We start from the raw sequence: 15672 nt of genomic DNA on the forward strand, positions 1-15672 counted from the left end.
AGCCTGCAACCCTAAGAGCCATTTATCTCATGCCTTTGAACAAACATGTGCTTCAAGAAGACTGCAGATTTATACCCCGCACTTCTCTCCGAATCAGAGACTCAGAGCAGCTTACAATCTCCTATATCTTCTCCCCCCCCAACAGACACCCTGTGAGGTGGGTGGGGCTGAGAGGGCTCTCACAGCAGCTGCCCTTTCAAGGACAACTCCTGGGAGTTATCTGCAAAAGGTAGAACAGATACTTCGCCACAGATCATGTGCAACTGGCTGACACGCCCCTCCAGGTGCTAGATTATGTTGCACTAGACCATACAGATTCTATAAAAAAGTATGCTGTTCGAGCAGAAGCTGTGTTGACCAGCCTCTATTTATATACTTGAATTTGTTATAAAATTCCTTTATGTACTCACCTTATTTAAAAATTAAATCACATGCAATTAGACCTTTTTCCTTAATGCCAGCCATGTTTCCTCACAGCTAGCCTACTAAAAAAAACCCCTGAATTGACGTAGTAAATTTTTGTACCTTTGCCTTTTCTGTAAGCTAGAAAAAACCTCTGTGGATCAGGGCACAGGAAAGCTCTGTAGAGCAGGGGAAACGCCACCATCAGTAAAGTATCAATGAGACCCAACGATCTTGCAAAACTTACCTCTGAACAGCAGGTCTTTGCACAGCCAGCTTTCGAATCCTCTAATACAGGGGTGGCCAATGGTAGCTCTCCAGATGTTTTTTGCCTACAACTCCTATCAGCCCCAGCCATTGGCCATGCTGGCTGGGGCTGATGGGAGTTGTAGGCAAAAAAACATCTGGAGAGCTACCATTTGCCACCCCTGCTCTAATGCATGAACATCCTCTGATCCAAAAAGGAGGTGGGGAGGAGGAAGGAGAAAGAGACCAAAATCTGTCCAACTCAGGCTTCACGTTCACGTAATTAAATTTTACATTCCTGTTAATAACTAAAGCTCCTGAGCTGCAGCATGTATAGAGCAGCTTTGTCTCACATTCTTGCATGCTAATAACCAGCTTGCTCAACATAAAAGCTTCTTGAGGTTTACTACAGCAAAGAATGACAAGATGCCTCAGCCCCTGCAAATTCCTGGAATCTGTGCAGCTGATGTAGCACTCACGGCTGGGTCCACTAACCTAGCAACAGCTCTAGACATACAGCAGTGTATGATAACTGGGCAGCAGCTTTCTGGTGCCTCACATGTAGGATAAATGGGACCCTTGTCCTCTACCATCAGCACACAGCCTTCCTCCAGTGCACTGGAGCACAGATAAGAAAGGGGATGTTATTCACGTCCATGAAGCAGGAATATCCATACTACAAACACAACTTCCTTAAGGCTGGGGGGGCAGAGCCTTTATTGGGTTGGATCCTATGGATCCATTTCCTTAACGAGGCTCTGCTTTTAAAGAATAAAAATTGGGGCAAGTACAATGAATCGACAGTTAACAAATACCCCCAGGGCAGGCTCGGTGTAGGCTGCATGGTGTTACCTATGAAGCATAGCACAAGTTAGACTAATCAATACATAATTTTTCAAATTCACGCTTGACAGAATGTGGGAAGACATTATCGCCATGTAGGAGGAAGTGTTGCCAGTTGCTCCCGCGTCAGAAATTATTTTGTGAAGCAAAAGTATCCCAACTACTAGAAGTTATTCTTGCAATGGCATAGCCTCTGGGTTGCACGGAGGATCATGTCCTGAGTCTGTCAATTTTGTCCGATAGTCAAAGAAGGCTACCAAATATTTGGGCTTCAGCAGCGGTCTTCTCTTACTTACTTCCTCTGGAAGACACCACCCAACACAGGAAGGTTAAAACAAGCAGCTAACACCTTTGCTTAAAACAGTCCAAGAGAAACACACAGCTTCATTTTCAGATGTATTGGCTGATAAGTTCTGACATACTGCAAAATACATTTTCGCTAAAGTGATCGCTGGAAAAAAAAATAGGGAGACCAACTTAAGAGACCACAAGTTACAATGCAATTTTTACTGAAACTCGTCTGGTAAGGAGAAACTTTGGTAATCAAACACAGTCTCTTTCCACAACTCTAAGAATGCTCTTGCTAGACTTTGTTTAGTCTCACATTCTTCCAAGAGATGGAATTGAAGCAGTCTTGCACAATAAAAACTGCACAGCATAAGAAAGCTGGAAGGATGCAATACCATGATCAAAAGTGAAAAGCAGTTTACACACATGCAAGGGGTTGTGCAGACTGGTACTTGGACCCTTCCTCTTCCTCCCGCAACAAGCATCACATTCATTGTAAACAATTTTTGCAATTTTGTGTAAGATAACCACTACTTTGCACAGCCAAGTACTTTAATTCACCCCAACAAACATTTACAATGCTGCTGATTTGGTATAAAGGGTGCAGTCTAGTAAACCATACTCAATGTAAAAGGTCAACTGACACATGACCTTGGCCCAAAAAGGGCCACAGTTCTTTACATCCCATGGTACAGCGAGAGTTACACCTTAAAACACTGAAATGCCTTCTCCCTTAGGGGAAAAAAGATGGTAAAATTGACAGCACTGCAAAGTTCATGTGTACAGACAAAACTGAGAAGGTATGGCAAGAAAAAGTCCCTTCCACTTTATCACAAATGTCTACAAGTTTTAAAAATGACATGGGCTACTTAAGGACTACAAGCAAGCTGATGCCATCTCATTATATAGCAAAACATACTCAAAGTGCATGTGGCTTTAAGCACAGCTTACATCTTACTCTTGAAGCAGGTGGGCTTCAGACATGACCATGTTTCTGATTTTACAGGAATAGGTGCCTGCATTCTCAAGTATAAAATGAACCAATACCTCTAGGAACAGAAATGCACCTTCCCAATAGATCAGTTCCTATTTCTCATAAGCCCAGGCTGCAATGCAAGTTATCTTATGTACTATAGTACAATTCAAGTAGTTCAAATGGGATGAAATGGGTCTCCAGCCTACTAAAAGGCAACTGTTTCTTTGAAGGGAATCAATCCACAGTACTAAGGAGCCTCATCTTCTCTGGCTGAGCTCTGTTCCAAGTGATAACTTTTTTACCTCTCCCAGGCTTCTCTTCTGGTAATAGTCTTTTGTTCCCCTTTAAACATCACCTTTCATAGCAAAAAAAAAAAGAGAACCCATTCAAATTTAATTTTGCCATTTTCATAAAATGTATGTTGCAATATGTCATAGCACAGCCAGCATGTGGCCTGTAACTGCGATTGTTTGGCACTGCAAGAAAACACTGAATACAAGCACTTTACAGCATTTATGGAACACCAAAGGCCAAGCCAGATGTGCCTTAGGAGATTTGTCACTGGATCCTCCTGAGTCTCCGCTTAAGCCAGGAACATCTTAAACTGTCTTGACAGCTGCTGCAGGCCTTGCCTGCCTTTAATCAGAGCAGTGCTGATAGGGAAGGGAACTGAAACCTTCTCCATGCCACTTCCTGCAGGCAACCTGCTTCTGAGAGGTATCCCATAAGGCTTTGTAAATAGGAAATGAACATGCATGGCATTTTAGCTGTATTCTTTTGCTTTCCTCAGCCAAGCAGAGCTTCAGGATCTCTTCCCCTAGTTTGGACAGAGAGATCCAGTTAGAGTCAAGTGTGTTGCATTCAGTTTGCTTCCACATAACAGACCAGCATTATCTGGAAGTCAACTAGTGGTGTAACACGAAAACAATGTGGCATTTTAAAGGCCAATAGCACATTTGTTAAAGTTTGCAGTTATGTTTGCAACACACAAAAATAAGGCTTTGTGCCTATGATATGTAGAATGAGTACAATCTTCCTGGGGAAAATGGTACCAAATGCCACTTACATTTTTGTGGCTTCATACTAACCCTGTTGATTATTTTTAGCAATGTTTTTGCTCTGGTTTTCTCCAGTTGAGAAATACTTAAAACTTACACAGATTTCTATGCAGGAACTACTCAGAATCAGGTTGCAGAACCAGATTACTCTGAAATACAGTATTAGGAGGAGACTGGCTTTCACCACCATGTTATCATACAATGTTTTTGGAGATCCCAATCCATATCCCAGCGTTCTTGTGGAATATAGAGATCCCTATAAAATTTGCATTGTTAAAACACAGTGCAATATAGTCCTTCCAAGCAACATGCAGCATATTCACTGTTCTTGTACAAAACTGACTTTTAGGTAAACCCAATGTAGAAAACATTTAGCAGCTGAACACAGTTTTCTAAAGGCATATGTTCCCCAAGGCAGAAATGACAATGACAGGTAGATAAATAGGTAAAGACTGTAAATAAATAATTGTTTCTATGTTATACAGAACTTCTGTAGTGTGTATCAGCATTTGAACTTCCTCACTTGTAAATGGGTTAATTTTAAAACCCTCTCCTCTCTGGCATTCTTAAAGCTTCATTGCAGCACATGAAAAAAAGGAAGAAAAGCAGCCTATGTTAGAGGCTGTTACTGTAAGTTGCAAGAATAAAGACTTTTGTCATCAGTCAATTTTGTTACAAGGCAGTCATTTATCATTTAGCTTATGTAGTCAGGAGAACTGAGAATTCCAGTTGTTCATCCGTCCAAAATTAGTGCATTTTGAAAAGTGTTAAAAATACTTTTAAGTTTCAGTTCAGCTGCACTTGATTCAAGCGTTGCTTGTTGGAGATTGCAGATGTTTAATGTTAAATATGTAGCTACATCAACAGCCAAGTGTACCACAAAGGAGGTTTTTTGTCCACATAGGATAGGTCACTGTCTAGCTGGAAAAAGTTATCTTACTCCAATCCGGGAAGTCATCCATTCTAGACCTTGACACAATCTGGAATGCAAGAGGAAGAGAGAAAGCAGTAATCAGTCAGTCATTCTTTATTACGGTAATTTAACATATTTACACATAAACAATACAAATTATAAGACAACCAGGATGTGGTACAAAGTCAACAAATTGATTTCATTCTCTCTTACAATGTATCCACATTTTGTTTTAAAAAAGCAACACCAAAGGTTTCTTCAAATTTTGGATTTTTAATGCTCTCAGTGTTTTTTAACCAAATGTTGTAAGCCACATTAAAGACATTTCTGAGTTGGTAGAAAACAGGTATTTTAAATAAGGGAAATAGTACACTGCCAAAGACAGATATTTCCCCATTTTTTAAAAAAGAATGGATGTCTTTATATGTGCAAGTTTGCAAAAAAATAAGAAAAAAAGAAAATCTAGATTGAAAGCCCCTCTGAAATCATATGGAATTTCTATTACAGAAAAAAATGGGATTAAAGCACCTATTCCAATATTTTTGTTAAGAAGGAAAGTATACACTTGTGCCTCAGATAAAGATTTCAAGTCATTTTATCCTCATCTTCATGGAACATAAAATGTACAACACAGTATTACTACAACACAATACACTTAAAACATCCTACCTGCTCCGGCAGACAAGAACAGCAAGAAGCTGTTGAGACAGCCTAATATCTACACATTTGAGGTTTTAAGAAACTCAATTTTTATTCTACAAAATGGCTTCCGGCCCTAGAAAAGCTGAAGAGTATGACAGCACATTTTTTAAAAATATGGACAGCAGGACTGTGCCAGGACACTCAAGTATAATGGTCAGTTACAAGTTCACCTGATGACTGACGACACCCTCTCAGTGTTATGACGACTGAAGTAGATTAACAAACACCACAAACTTAATTCCGTCCTCATTTGAGGAAGCCTGCTGCCTTATGACAAATCATCAAGGACTACTGTAAGTTCTTGGAGGATTTGCTAAATCAGAGCAGGGCCGTAGCCAGAATTAGCAAATTTGGGGACTCCTCAATTTTTCAGGGCCCCCCCCCCAGTGGAAGAGGCAGCAGCAGCTGCAGCTCTCAAGCAGTCACTCTCTTGGCTACCTCTCCCCCATGATTCATATTGTGTGGGAAGGGCGGTGGAGCAGCTGCTGCTGCCCATGCTTTTTAAAGGGCCTGCCAATCAGCTGATCGACAGGCCCTGAGGCCAGCAGCTGCTTAACCGCCCCTCCTGCACGATTTCTATAGTGGGGAAGGAGAGTGGGGAAGGCTGCAACAGGCCAGGAAAGGACCACCACGACACTCCAGCCACAGTAGTGGCAGCCATGGGCTCCAAGTCAGCCCCCCCCCCCAGCCAGATGTCAGGGGGCAGGGGGCCCCATCCCCCCTTGTGGCTATAAGCCAGCTTCATGGGGTGTGGCCTAATATGCAAAAGAATTCCTGCTACAAAAATGTCCTGCCTGTTCCCTTTAACATCTGAGGCCAAAGAGACATGCAAAGTGCCTGTAGAAATTTCAGACTCACTGGAAAAAACAACAATCCTAAGAAGATTGAAGGCAGTAGGAAAAAAGGAAGACCTAATTGCAGAAGGTTGTCAATGATAAGATGTTTTGGAGGTCATTCATTCATAGGGTTGCCATAAGTTGGAGTGACCTGATGGCGCAAAACACATGCACACATTTACTTCTCTCTCGTATGGCTCTGGGTCTATTCATAAGCATAAACTTTTATTTTCTAAATAGCAAGACTGGAAGCATCTCAAGTGTGTATTTAACATGCATCAGCTATGACTCAGTAGAAAACAAGAATCTCATATGCAACTCCTTAGCATTGACACTGCTACCGCTTGCAACTTTACTGTGTCCAGCCTATCAGCAGAATAACACAATGAAGCACAAGGTATAATAAAACCACTCAGACCTGGCGTGCACAGGATCTGCCCTGCAGACATGAGGTTAACAGGATCTAATTTGATAACTCTGAGGCATGGTATAGTATTTGTAATGTTCTTATGTGTAAGCTGACTACAACTAAAGGATACATCTGAAGTACGTAAAGAGCCATCACTGAGTGCTGTAACTGAAATACAAACTTTGCCATTCACTTGAGCACTGTTTACACAGAGAGTTCTGAGGAACGGTATATTTACACAACGGCATCTCAAATCTGACACAATCCTAGACAACCCTGAGTCTCACAGGTCTCTGCATTTTTCAGAGGAGGGGAGTGAGGGTCATCAATATCCCCCACATCCTATCATGGGGGTGGCCAAACTTGCTTAACGTAAGAGCCACACAGAATAAATGAGATGTTTGAGAGAGGAAGGGAGGGAGGGAGGAAAGCAACTTTAAATGCATTCTCCAAGCTGCCAGCTGGCTTGGCTTAGAGAAGTGATTTAAAGAGAGAAATGGCTCCCGAGCTGCAGTCTGGCCATCCTTACGCTATCATATAATAATTTCTTGCAGTATGAAACAGGCAAGTCAACAACTCTGATCCCGGCAGGCACAGAAGACACCATCTCCTAACCTTTTTCTTTGTGCAGAAATATTCAAACTGGAATTGCATTCATGGCCACTCTTCCAAAAATAACTGGCCTTGGCGCTGCTCTACTCTTGCATAACCTCAGATCAGAAAGATTGACAGACGCTTCACTGGGGAAGCTCTTTTCAGATGAAGCATTCACAAAGAGGCTCCATGTTTACAAGCCCTGGAGACAACAGCACAGTAGGAGCACCAGCAGGAGGGAAGAAAGAGGCAGAATGCAAAGCAGAGGGGGCCACTAAGGAATCCTAGAGCTACTTGGAGCAAGCAAAAAAAAAGTTAACAACTCTCAAAACTGTTAAAGGGTTTGCCCATCACCTGACACAGTCAGGGCGACAAAACATTTTAGGTGAGGGAAAGCAGACTTCATTCAGAAGATGGATAATTGTATACAGGATGCCCTAATTCTAAAGACAGATATAAGTGATTAAATTTTTGGAAAATTGGCAACACATATTTTGAGGTATTATTTGTTTATAACTAGTTTTTTTCCTTGTTTGACCATATGGTTTATTGCTTTATTCTGTATCATGTAAAAATATAAATTAATTCAAAGAGTAATTGCTAAAACAAGAAAATGGCCCACGAGAAGGGACTTGGTGGGAAAACTTCTGGAAACAGTTGAGCTGGATTTTTTTGTCCCAGCTGATGGCTGGGAAATCTAAGGAAGAAGCAAAAAAATACTGGATGAAATTTTATGCCTGGCTAAATACTCAAGACTTTTAAGATTCTTTGGTGTGAACTTATATCTCCTTTTTTCCTATACGCTGTACTATATGATTGCCTATATTGGATTTGTCAAAATTAATAGACATTATAACTAAAAGATTTATAGCATAAAATATTATAATGTTGATGATGTTTAGTTTAAATATAATAATTAACAATTTATGTATTTTAACTATTGTTGATGCAGACTTGTATTCTTTGAAAGTATTTTCTATACAGAAAGATTAATATGTACTTTTATTTTCTATCCCCCTTATTCTTTATTCCTAATTTCTTGAAACTAATAAAACTTTTAAAAATCTAAAACAAGAAAATGGGACAAAAAATCGTAAAAAAAAAAAAAAGGTAGTCCCCTGTGCAAGCACCAGTCGTTTCCGACTCTGAGGTGACGTTGCTTTTGCAACGTTTTCACAGCAGACTTTTTACGGGGTGGTTTGCCATTGCCTTCCCCAGTCATCTACACTTTCCCCCCAGCAAGCTGGGGGTGAAAAATCCTACAGCCACCCAGATTTGTGACTATAAAAGTAGTGCTTTCAATTTAGAATACAATATTCTTTGTTAGAATGGTTGGCTTTAGAAATGCAATTGTGAGATCAGGAAGCATTAACACGAACACAGACACTGCTGAACAATGCAGTTTGCAGTTGCTAGAGAAACCTACCCTTCTCCTGTTAAAGCACAGCAGGACTGAATGTGCCATGGGTGATCTTTGATGGAACTGAGGGTGAGGTACTTAGAAATCTCAGCTGCCGACATACAACCTTTCATATCCTGTTTGTTTGCAAAAATGAGAACAGCCGCTTTCCGCAAATCCTGAAAACAATGGAAAAATATGTAAAGAGCCCTTGTTACTAAAGAGGACATGTAATGCTTGACATGAGAATTATTTTACAGATTTTGAGCTGGTTCAGATACAACATTGCCAGTTGCCAAACTGTGGATTGCATGTTCCTTCCTCCTGCCCCCCCCCCTTCCACAGCTTGAGCATCACCCGCCTCAAATTCATTTTAATGTTCCTGTCAGCCTAAAACTTAACATGAACAAGTTAACCGATAGCCCTGCTTAACCACAATTAGAGACCAACATATGTTCTGACATGCAGATATAACTGATCACAGAAATTAGAACAAAATAGGTTTGAGCCACATCTCAATCTGTGGGATTTACAAGACAGTCTAGAATCCCAAATGCAAAAGTACCTCATGTGCTAGCATCCTGTAGAGCTCTTCCTTTGTGATTGACAATCTCTCTCGATCGATGCTGTCAACAACAAGAATAATAAACTGCGGAGAGAAGATCAGAATGTTGGACAAGCAGCTAAATAAGTGCTTCCAAGTATACAGAGGCTCAGGGAGTGACACAGTTGGAACAAATATGTTAAACAAAATGCCTGCGTGAAGTACTTGAAATTCCTATCCATATCTGTGGCAGAGGAGAGGAGGGGAAAAAATGCCCCACCTAATGCAGACAGCAGGGACAACAGAGTCCAAAACCAGTCAGCTTTTCCATAAATTCTTAGAAATAGACAGGGCTTGAATTCAGCAGGAGCTCACAGGAGCATAGCTCCTGAACCTCCAGCCAGAGTCTGCATGCAGTGGGGAGTTCTCTCCCCACTGCACATAGATCCTGGGGCATATACAAATGAGATATGCTACTGAGCTCCTGCACCTTTTTTTTCTACAAAATGACTCCTGGAAATAGGTATAAAAATGTACCTAGGTCATTCAAGTTTACTAGAAAAATCAACATTAACAGCCTGTACTTGTAGTAGAATAAGATGTCAATTGTAAGACCTAAAACAGCTGTCTCAACTTTTCTTCTTCCTTTTGAATACCACTTCAGCTACTAGGTTACATTCATTTATCTGTACCAGATTCCTAATGCCACTGCTATTACAAACAATCAATCTCTTGAATCAATCAGTTTAGGAAAGAATAAGTGTACATACCTCTGTATTTGAGTAATAGGTATTCCAGGATGATCGCAAGGACTCCTGTCCTCCAATATCCCACATGAGAAAATGTGTGTTTTTTACTACTATTTCTTCAGCATTACTCCCTATAGTTGGAGATGTGTGAACCACTTCATTCATTAGGCTAAAGGGAGGAAGCGAGGGAAAAGGTAACCATTCTACACATATTACACATTCTACACAAATAATCCAGAGCAAAATATTATTTTGCGTTCTGGATTAAAGTGCAGATCAAAGCAGTATAGGGACAAAATTAGCCTGAGAATTTTATTCAAACGAACTCATTCATTTGGGCTGAGTTTCTCCACATGACTGTTACTGCAGGTACGTAAAATGCATCCAGAAAGTTCTGTACAGTGCTTGCATGGTGGCCTAGCAGCCTCACAGACTGTCGCTGCTGGATGTTAAGCGTGGATGACAGCTCATGACATTTCTTCTAAATTCGATTCACATGGAGAAACACCCAGTTATTCCACAACTGTATGGAATAATTTAGCTGTATCAACTTTCTCTTTCAGTAAAAAAATATTTATTCTATACTAGATGATCAACTAATTGCATGGACATAAAGCTAGTCCTCAACACAAAGCTATCTGCAAGGCAGAAACAAGCTACCATGGTTTATATTCAAACAGCTTTTTTGTTCTTGTAAAGAAAGGGACAGAGAAAGTATTTTTAAAATCAACTTTCAGGCTAGTCTCTTCATTACTTGCCTGCAGCTTTTATAAACACAGCTTTCAACAGTTCCAGAAAACACAGGGACATGATGAAGCCTCAAGGACCATTACATGAGTGATACTGGACAGGTAAGCTACAAGAGTTTACTCTGCCGCAAATGTGATAACAGTTACCAACACGAATCAATGGCAAACTCTTTCCATTCATGAACAACTCACATTTATGATGTATCTGACATACTGAGAGTTTAATTACAAAAATATTTCAATAAGTGTCTTATAGAAAAATTTAGGCTGGAGGGTGAAAGAAGGCAGAGAAGACAAAAAAATAAGGCAGCACAACTGAAAGTTTTTGGGATATTCTCAAGACTGAAAAAAAAATAGTTCAGGCATCAAGGTAATTAGGATACTTAACAATTTGAAGCTAGGGAATTGAAAAATATTTTCTAATCACCTCCTTTATCATTAAAGGTCGGCTGTGAAGAGTTCCTATATCCAGTTTAGTTGTTACCTTTATGCTTTTCAAACTTGTAACCCCTGCCCACCAAACTAAGTTGTGTCCGGCTCTAGATCTGAAGTACTGAAGCTGATATCTGGTTTATATACTTACAACTGGTACAGAATGGTGGTCTTTCCAGCATTATCAAGTCCCACGATTATCACCTTGTGCTCTGAAATACACAAAAGCAAACATTTCTGAGCAGCTATAAATCTAAACATCATTCCACACTTGTCAGTTACCTGTAATTTCACTAAGTTACATCCTGAACACAATTGCATTCTTCTAAGCCCACTGACTTCAGTTTAAGTCTGCATTTTTACTGTACAACTTGATCAACAGGTACCTTATAGAAAGACAGTCATGACAACATCCACCTACTAAGTAAGACAACCTCTTCTCCCCATCCTCTCAGCTTATTCCTCAAAGCTGTTCCTGGTCTGCCACAGATTCATTTTTCCACATTATCTGCTTGCAATTACTCTCCGCTCTCTGCTATTCCAAGACTATTTTTATTTTTAAAAGAACAACCTCCCCACTGCAGAGGCATATCAGCACTCTTTTTTGTTGCTGCATTAAAAACAAACAAACCAGCAATTGCTTATAGATGTTTTCTGCCATCAGTTAAGGAGACTGGGAAAATGATGCCACAGGCCTTTAGCCGACCTGTTATCATTTGTGGCCAATATTTTCACTATTGTAAAAATAAAAAGGAGAAGATGGAGCTGCTGATTCTTTTACGGTCTCATACAAAAGATGACAGTGGTGGCTCCGAGTGGGGGCTATTACACAAGAATGCAATCACTGAAGGAAGCTCCTGCACAAGAGTAATACATTTGTTGCCGGTAGTCAGTATTAGGTGCTGCTCTACGCACCACCAGCAATCTCGCAGGGTAGCTGCTGCACAGAGCTCCTGCCACAGGAAAGTGTTCCCAGCTGCTTTCAGGAATCCAACAGGGGAATCTGCGTCAAGATATTCATTAAAATAATGTCTGCCTGGATGGATTCTTTGTGTGGTAGCTTCGAGGCAGTGGAATCATTTATCATGATATCCCATTAAGAATGCAATGCCTCTAGACAGCTTTCCACAGCAGCAGTTTGTTTTGATTTCCACCCCCCCCCCCCCTTCCCTCTTCTACAAAACTGAGAGTCTACACGAGAATGGCTGAAGGGCCTCATTATTCCTATAGCCACCATTTATGATCCAAGCATAAAGTCAACTATCAAAATGGTTATTGTATGCATAAGCTAAGGACCAAACTTCATGCCAACTTTTAAACAGGTCTCTCTAGCTGTCCCTTTAATATCAGTTCAATCTGCAGCAATTATCAGGTGAGGTTATTTAGCACCATGCCATAACTGGCTTCAAGGGTTTATTTCTGCATATTAAACCCCTGGCATTTCCACCCCCCCCCCCTTGCCAGCTGGCAATTTTAATTGGGATCAAGATGAAGAGAAGGAGGTCAACTCATTTCTCTCACACTGCTTCCCTGATAGCAGCCAGAAAGGAGTTATGGTTGCCGAATGGCCAGGAAAGAAAATTTCTGGCCCTTTAATAGCAGTATAATATAGAGAAATCTGCCATTCATGCTTTTCATGGCATAGAGCTAAATAACATTACCTGATGATTGCTGCAAGGGCCATTTTAAAAGTTGGCAACACTAGGAAAAAGACTTCCGGTAGCACCAGTAGGAGATAAAACAAGTAGAAAGAGGTGCCTGAGTTCCCTCCCCCTTGCTGCTGTGATACTTGGGTTTGGGTAATGGACTATATTATCTAGGAGACCCAGATTCAAGTTCCCTGAGCCCATGAAGCTCACTGGGTGCCCTTTGGTCAGTCACTCTCTTACAGCCTAATGTACCTCAAAGGGTTGCTGTGAGGATAAAATGGAGAGAAGATAACTGAATGAACAGCAGCTCAGAAGGGCTAGTTTAGTTTCTATTAAGAGTGCAGTAGGATATGAAAGCATTAATCCTTCACTTCCCAGACCCACAGTCATGACTGAAACACGTCCCTTCCTCACATCCTTATTGTTCATAGTACAGATAGTGAAGCCAATGACAGATACCTCAGCAACACATGAGTTTGGCCCCAAGCTATTTTAAAAGAGCAATTTACAGCTATCTCTAGAAGACTGATGTATTTGCTTCTCAGGCCTAATTCGGATAGTAATTTATTTTTTCAAGCTCAGCAGTCAGCAGGCAAACTACTTTTATATTCATCAGAATATTTTCCAAATCTTGCACAGACACTGAACAATGCACACACCTTTGCCCTAATGAACCGAGTGAACTCTATTTACATTTGCTTTGTGAATCTCATTGTTGGGTTTTTACTGTTGTTTGAATGATGTATGCGATTTTTTTCAAGGAGGTGACCCTCAAGACTCAGGTTGGCGAGGGGGATCCCATCCTTCCCCAACACCTGCTTGGATGTCCCCTTGTCAGTCAGTTGATCTCACATAGCTGCTGTGGGCCTGGGGAGGGGGGAAGCAGCAGTTCCCTTCTTGCCTGCCAGCAGCACTGGGGGGGGGGGGGGGTGAGCAGAGGATCCTGCTTCTCCTCACCCACCTGGCACATTCGGTGGCAGACAGTAGATCCTCCTTTCCCCCCAAAATGGTAGCTCAGCTCTTGGGAGGTAGCATCACAAAATCCTGGTATTTTCCTTAAAAAATGTTTTTAATGTTTCTGTGAACCTAGGCAGCATGCCTGTTGAAAATACCTCACATCCAGGGCTTTTTCCCCAGCAGGAATGCAGTTCTGGCTGGCTTGGTGTCAGGGGGTATGGCTTGATATACAAATGAGTTCCTGTTGGGCTTTTTCTACAAAAAAAGCCCTGCACATCTATGCCTGGACCCATTCTCTGCACTTTTTGATTAATGTGCAACCACCAGGTTCAGAATTAAAAATGTGATAATATGTCTCGACTTTTTTTTCCGGGAAGTCAAAATGAAACATTATCAAGTAAATAAATAAACTTTACACAACGTTTTCCTTCCTTCATCTTTTTCTAGAGCCCATGAGAACATTATACCTCCCATTACCCTCAGTTACACTTTTACTCTTTCTGTCCTCCAAGTCAGTTCAGATTAAAATATTAAACGAGGACTCCAAATTCAAATTCTCACTTAGCCATGAAGCACAATGGGTTAGTTACTGTCTCTCTCAGCCTAACCTCCCTCACAGGGCTGTTGTGATGTTAAAACAAAAGGACAAGCTAGTCTGTTCAGGTGATCTACATGGTTCTCAGCTCAAAGTAGGATTCTCCCCACTGTTCAGGCCAGCATACACAGATACCCCATATCTCTCCCCATTTTAACCTAACAACAATCCTGTAAGGTCACTCAACAGCCACACATTCTGCTGCGGCAGAAACAATGAGGACAATCAACAAAACTTTCATTTCAGTGCACGATTTCACAGTCCGCTTTTTCAGACGCAGTGAGTGGATCTTCACTATGCAGCTGTAAGCATCCACAGTGTGAGGATTTACTTATTGAATCAATCAGTGCCTGGATAACAAGGATCCATTCATTGCTCTTATAATAAAGTCACATTCTGCAAGGTGCAACTGCATTCCTGCTTATTCTTCTTTTCTGTAGATTAAGTCATGCGGCTTGTATCTGCCTGTCACCAGCCCATTTAAATCACCAACTACCTTCCTTCAGTGACTTGCTTTCCCTATCCCAAGAACATACCCCTAGCGCAAAAAAACCCCTAACCCAGCCCAGGTCCTCTCTCCCCTTCCACTTTCCCCTGATGGCCACATTTCTCCATTCTCAGACCCGCCAGCTCCACTTCTGAAGCTCCGCTGATGGGGTTCCAGCCCTTTCCTCCTCCTTCTCCTCCAGCCACTGCCTCCCCTTCCCTTCTACTCACCCTGATTACTGAACAGGCTCCAGAGCTTGGCAAAGATCAGACCCATCCCGAGCCAGAGCGAAGCCGATTTTACCACTGACCGGCGGAGACTTTCTCCTTTCTTTCTCCCTCCCTCCGCCGATGTGGTGAGAGGGACCGAAACCGCCGTCCCCTCTCCGCCTCGTCCTCCTCAGCCTTTTGCGCCACACTGGCAGTCTCCACAAGCTTGCCCATCCTTCTTTCTGCCCTTACGTCACTACGGCCCCACGCCAGACGTACATTCCCGACTACGGGTGACGCACCGCCGAAACCAGGATGAGGATTTAGAGATAGTCAAAGGAGTCCTCACTTCCTGCTTCCATTCGACTGCCACCATATGCGGGTCAGGAACGGAGGGGCCTCGCCTTGCCTCTTTTCCCTTCACGTTCCAGAGGGAACCGGAAGTGGTAAATTTCATGCAGGCTGCAGCTCCTTTGGTTGGGGAGGGATGAAGGCAGGTTGGGCAACTAACGTCATCTGCTCGTCCGGAAGTGAATGCTACCCTTTCAATGAAAAAAAAGAAAAGGAGTCCGTCTGAAGGGGTAGAGTTGTGCTTTGCAAAAGCCCGGCTGTCTGCGATGTATTTGTTATACTCA

General features: G+C 41.8%; 1 protein-coding gene across 1 annotated transcript; it reads right to left on the bottom strand.

Moving 5' to 3' along the window:
- Nucleotides 1-1968: 1968 nt before the first annotated feature.
- On the bottom strand, nt 1969-15259 carry ARL5B (ADP ribosylation factor like GTPase 5B). The gene is made up of 6 exons (XM_060248397.1): nt 15059-15259; nt 11292-11352; nt 9981-10128; nt 9232-9315; nt 8694-8845; nt 1969-4793 (listed from the first exon to the last, which is right to left on the bottom strand). Exons 1-6 carry the CDS (start codon nt 15102-15104, stop codon nt 4745-4747), a joined length of 540 nt encoding a protein of 179 aa, XP_060104380.1. The 5' UTR covers nt 15105-15259; the 3' UTR covers nt 1969-4744.
- Between the last annotated feature and the right edge of the window lie 413 nt (nt 15260-15672).

The sequence above is a fragment of the Heteronotia binoei genome, chromosome 10, assembly GCF_032191835.1.
Source record: "Heteronotia binoei isolate CCM8104 ecotype False Entrance Well chromosome 10, APGP_CSIRO_Hbin_v1, whole genome shotgun sequence".
NCBI lineage: Eukaryota > Metazoa > Chordata > Lepidosauria > Squamata > Gekkonidae > Heteronotia > Heteronotia binoei.

Bases quoted from the DNA above. Each gene is read 5' to 3' on its own strand.
- ARL5B (XM_060248397.1), bottom strand. From the start codon at position 15,104: ATGGGTCTGATCTTTGCCAAGCTCTGGAGCCTGTTCAGTAATCAGG. The intron at 9,316-9,980 runs GTATGTACACTT...TTCTCTCCGCAG, and splicing joins CCTATTACTCAAATACAGAG to TTTATTATTCTTGTTGTTGA. The intron at 8,846-9,231 runs GTACTTTTGCAT...CATTGTTTTCAG, and splicing joins ACAGGATGCTAGCACATGAG to GATTTGCGGAAAGCGGCTGT.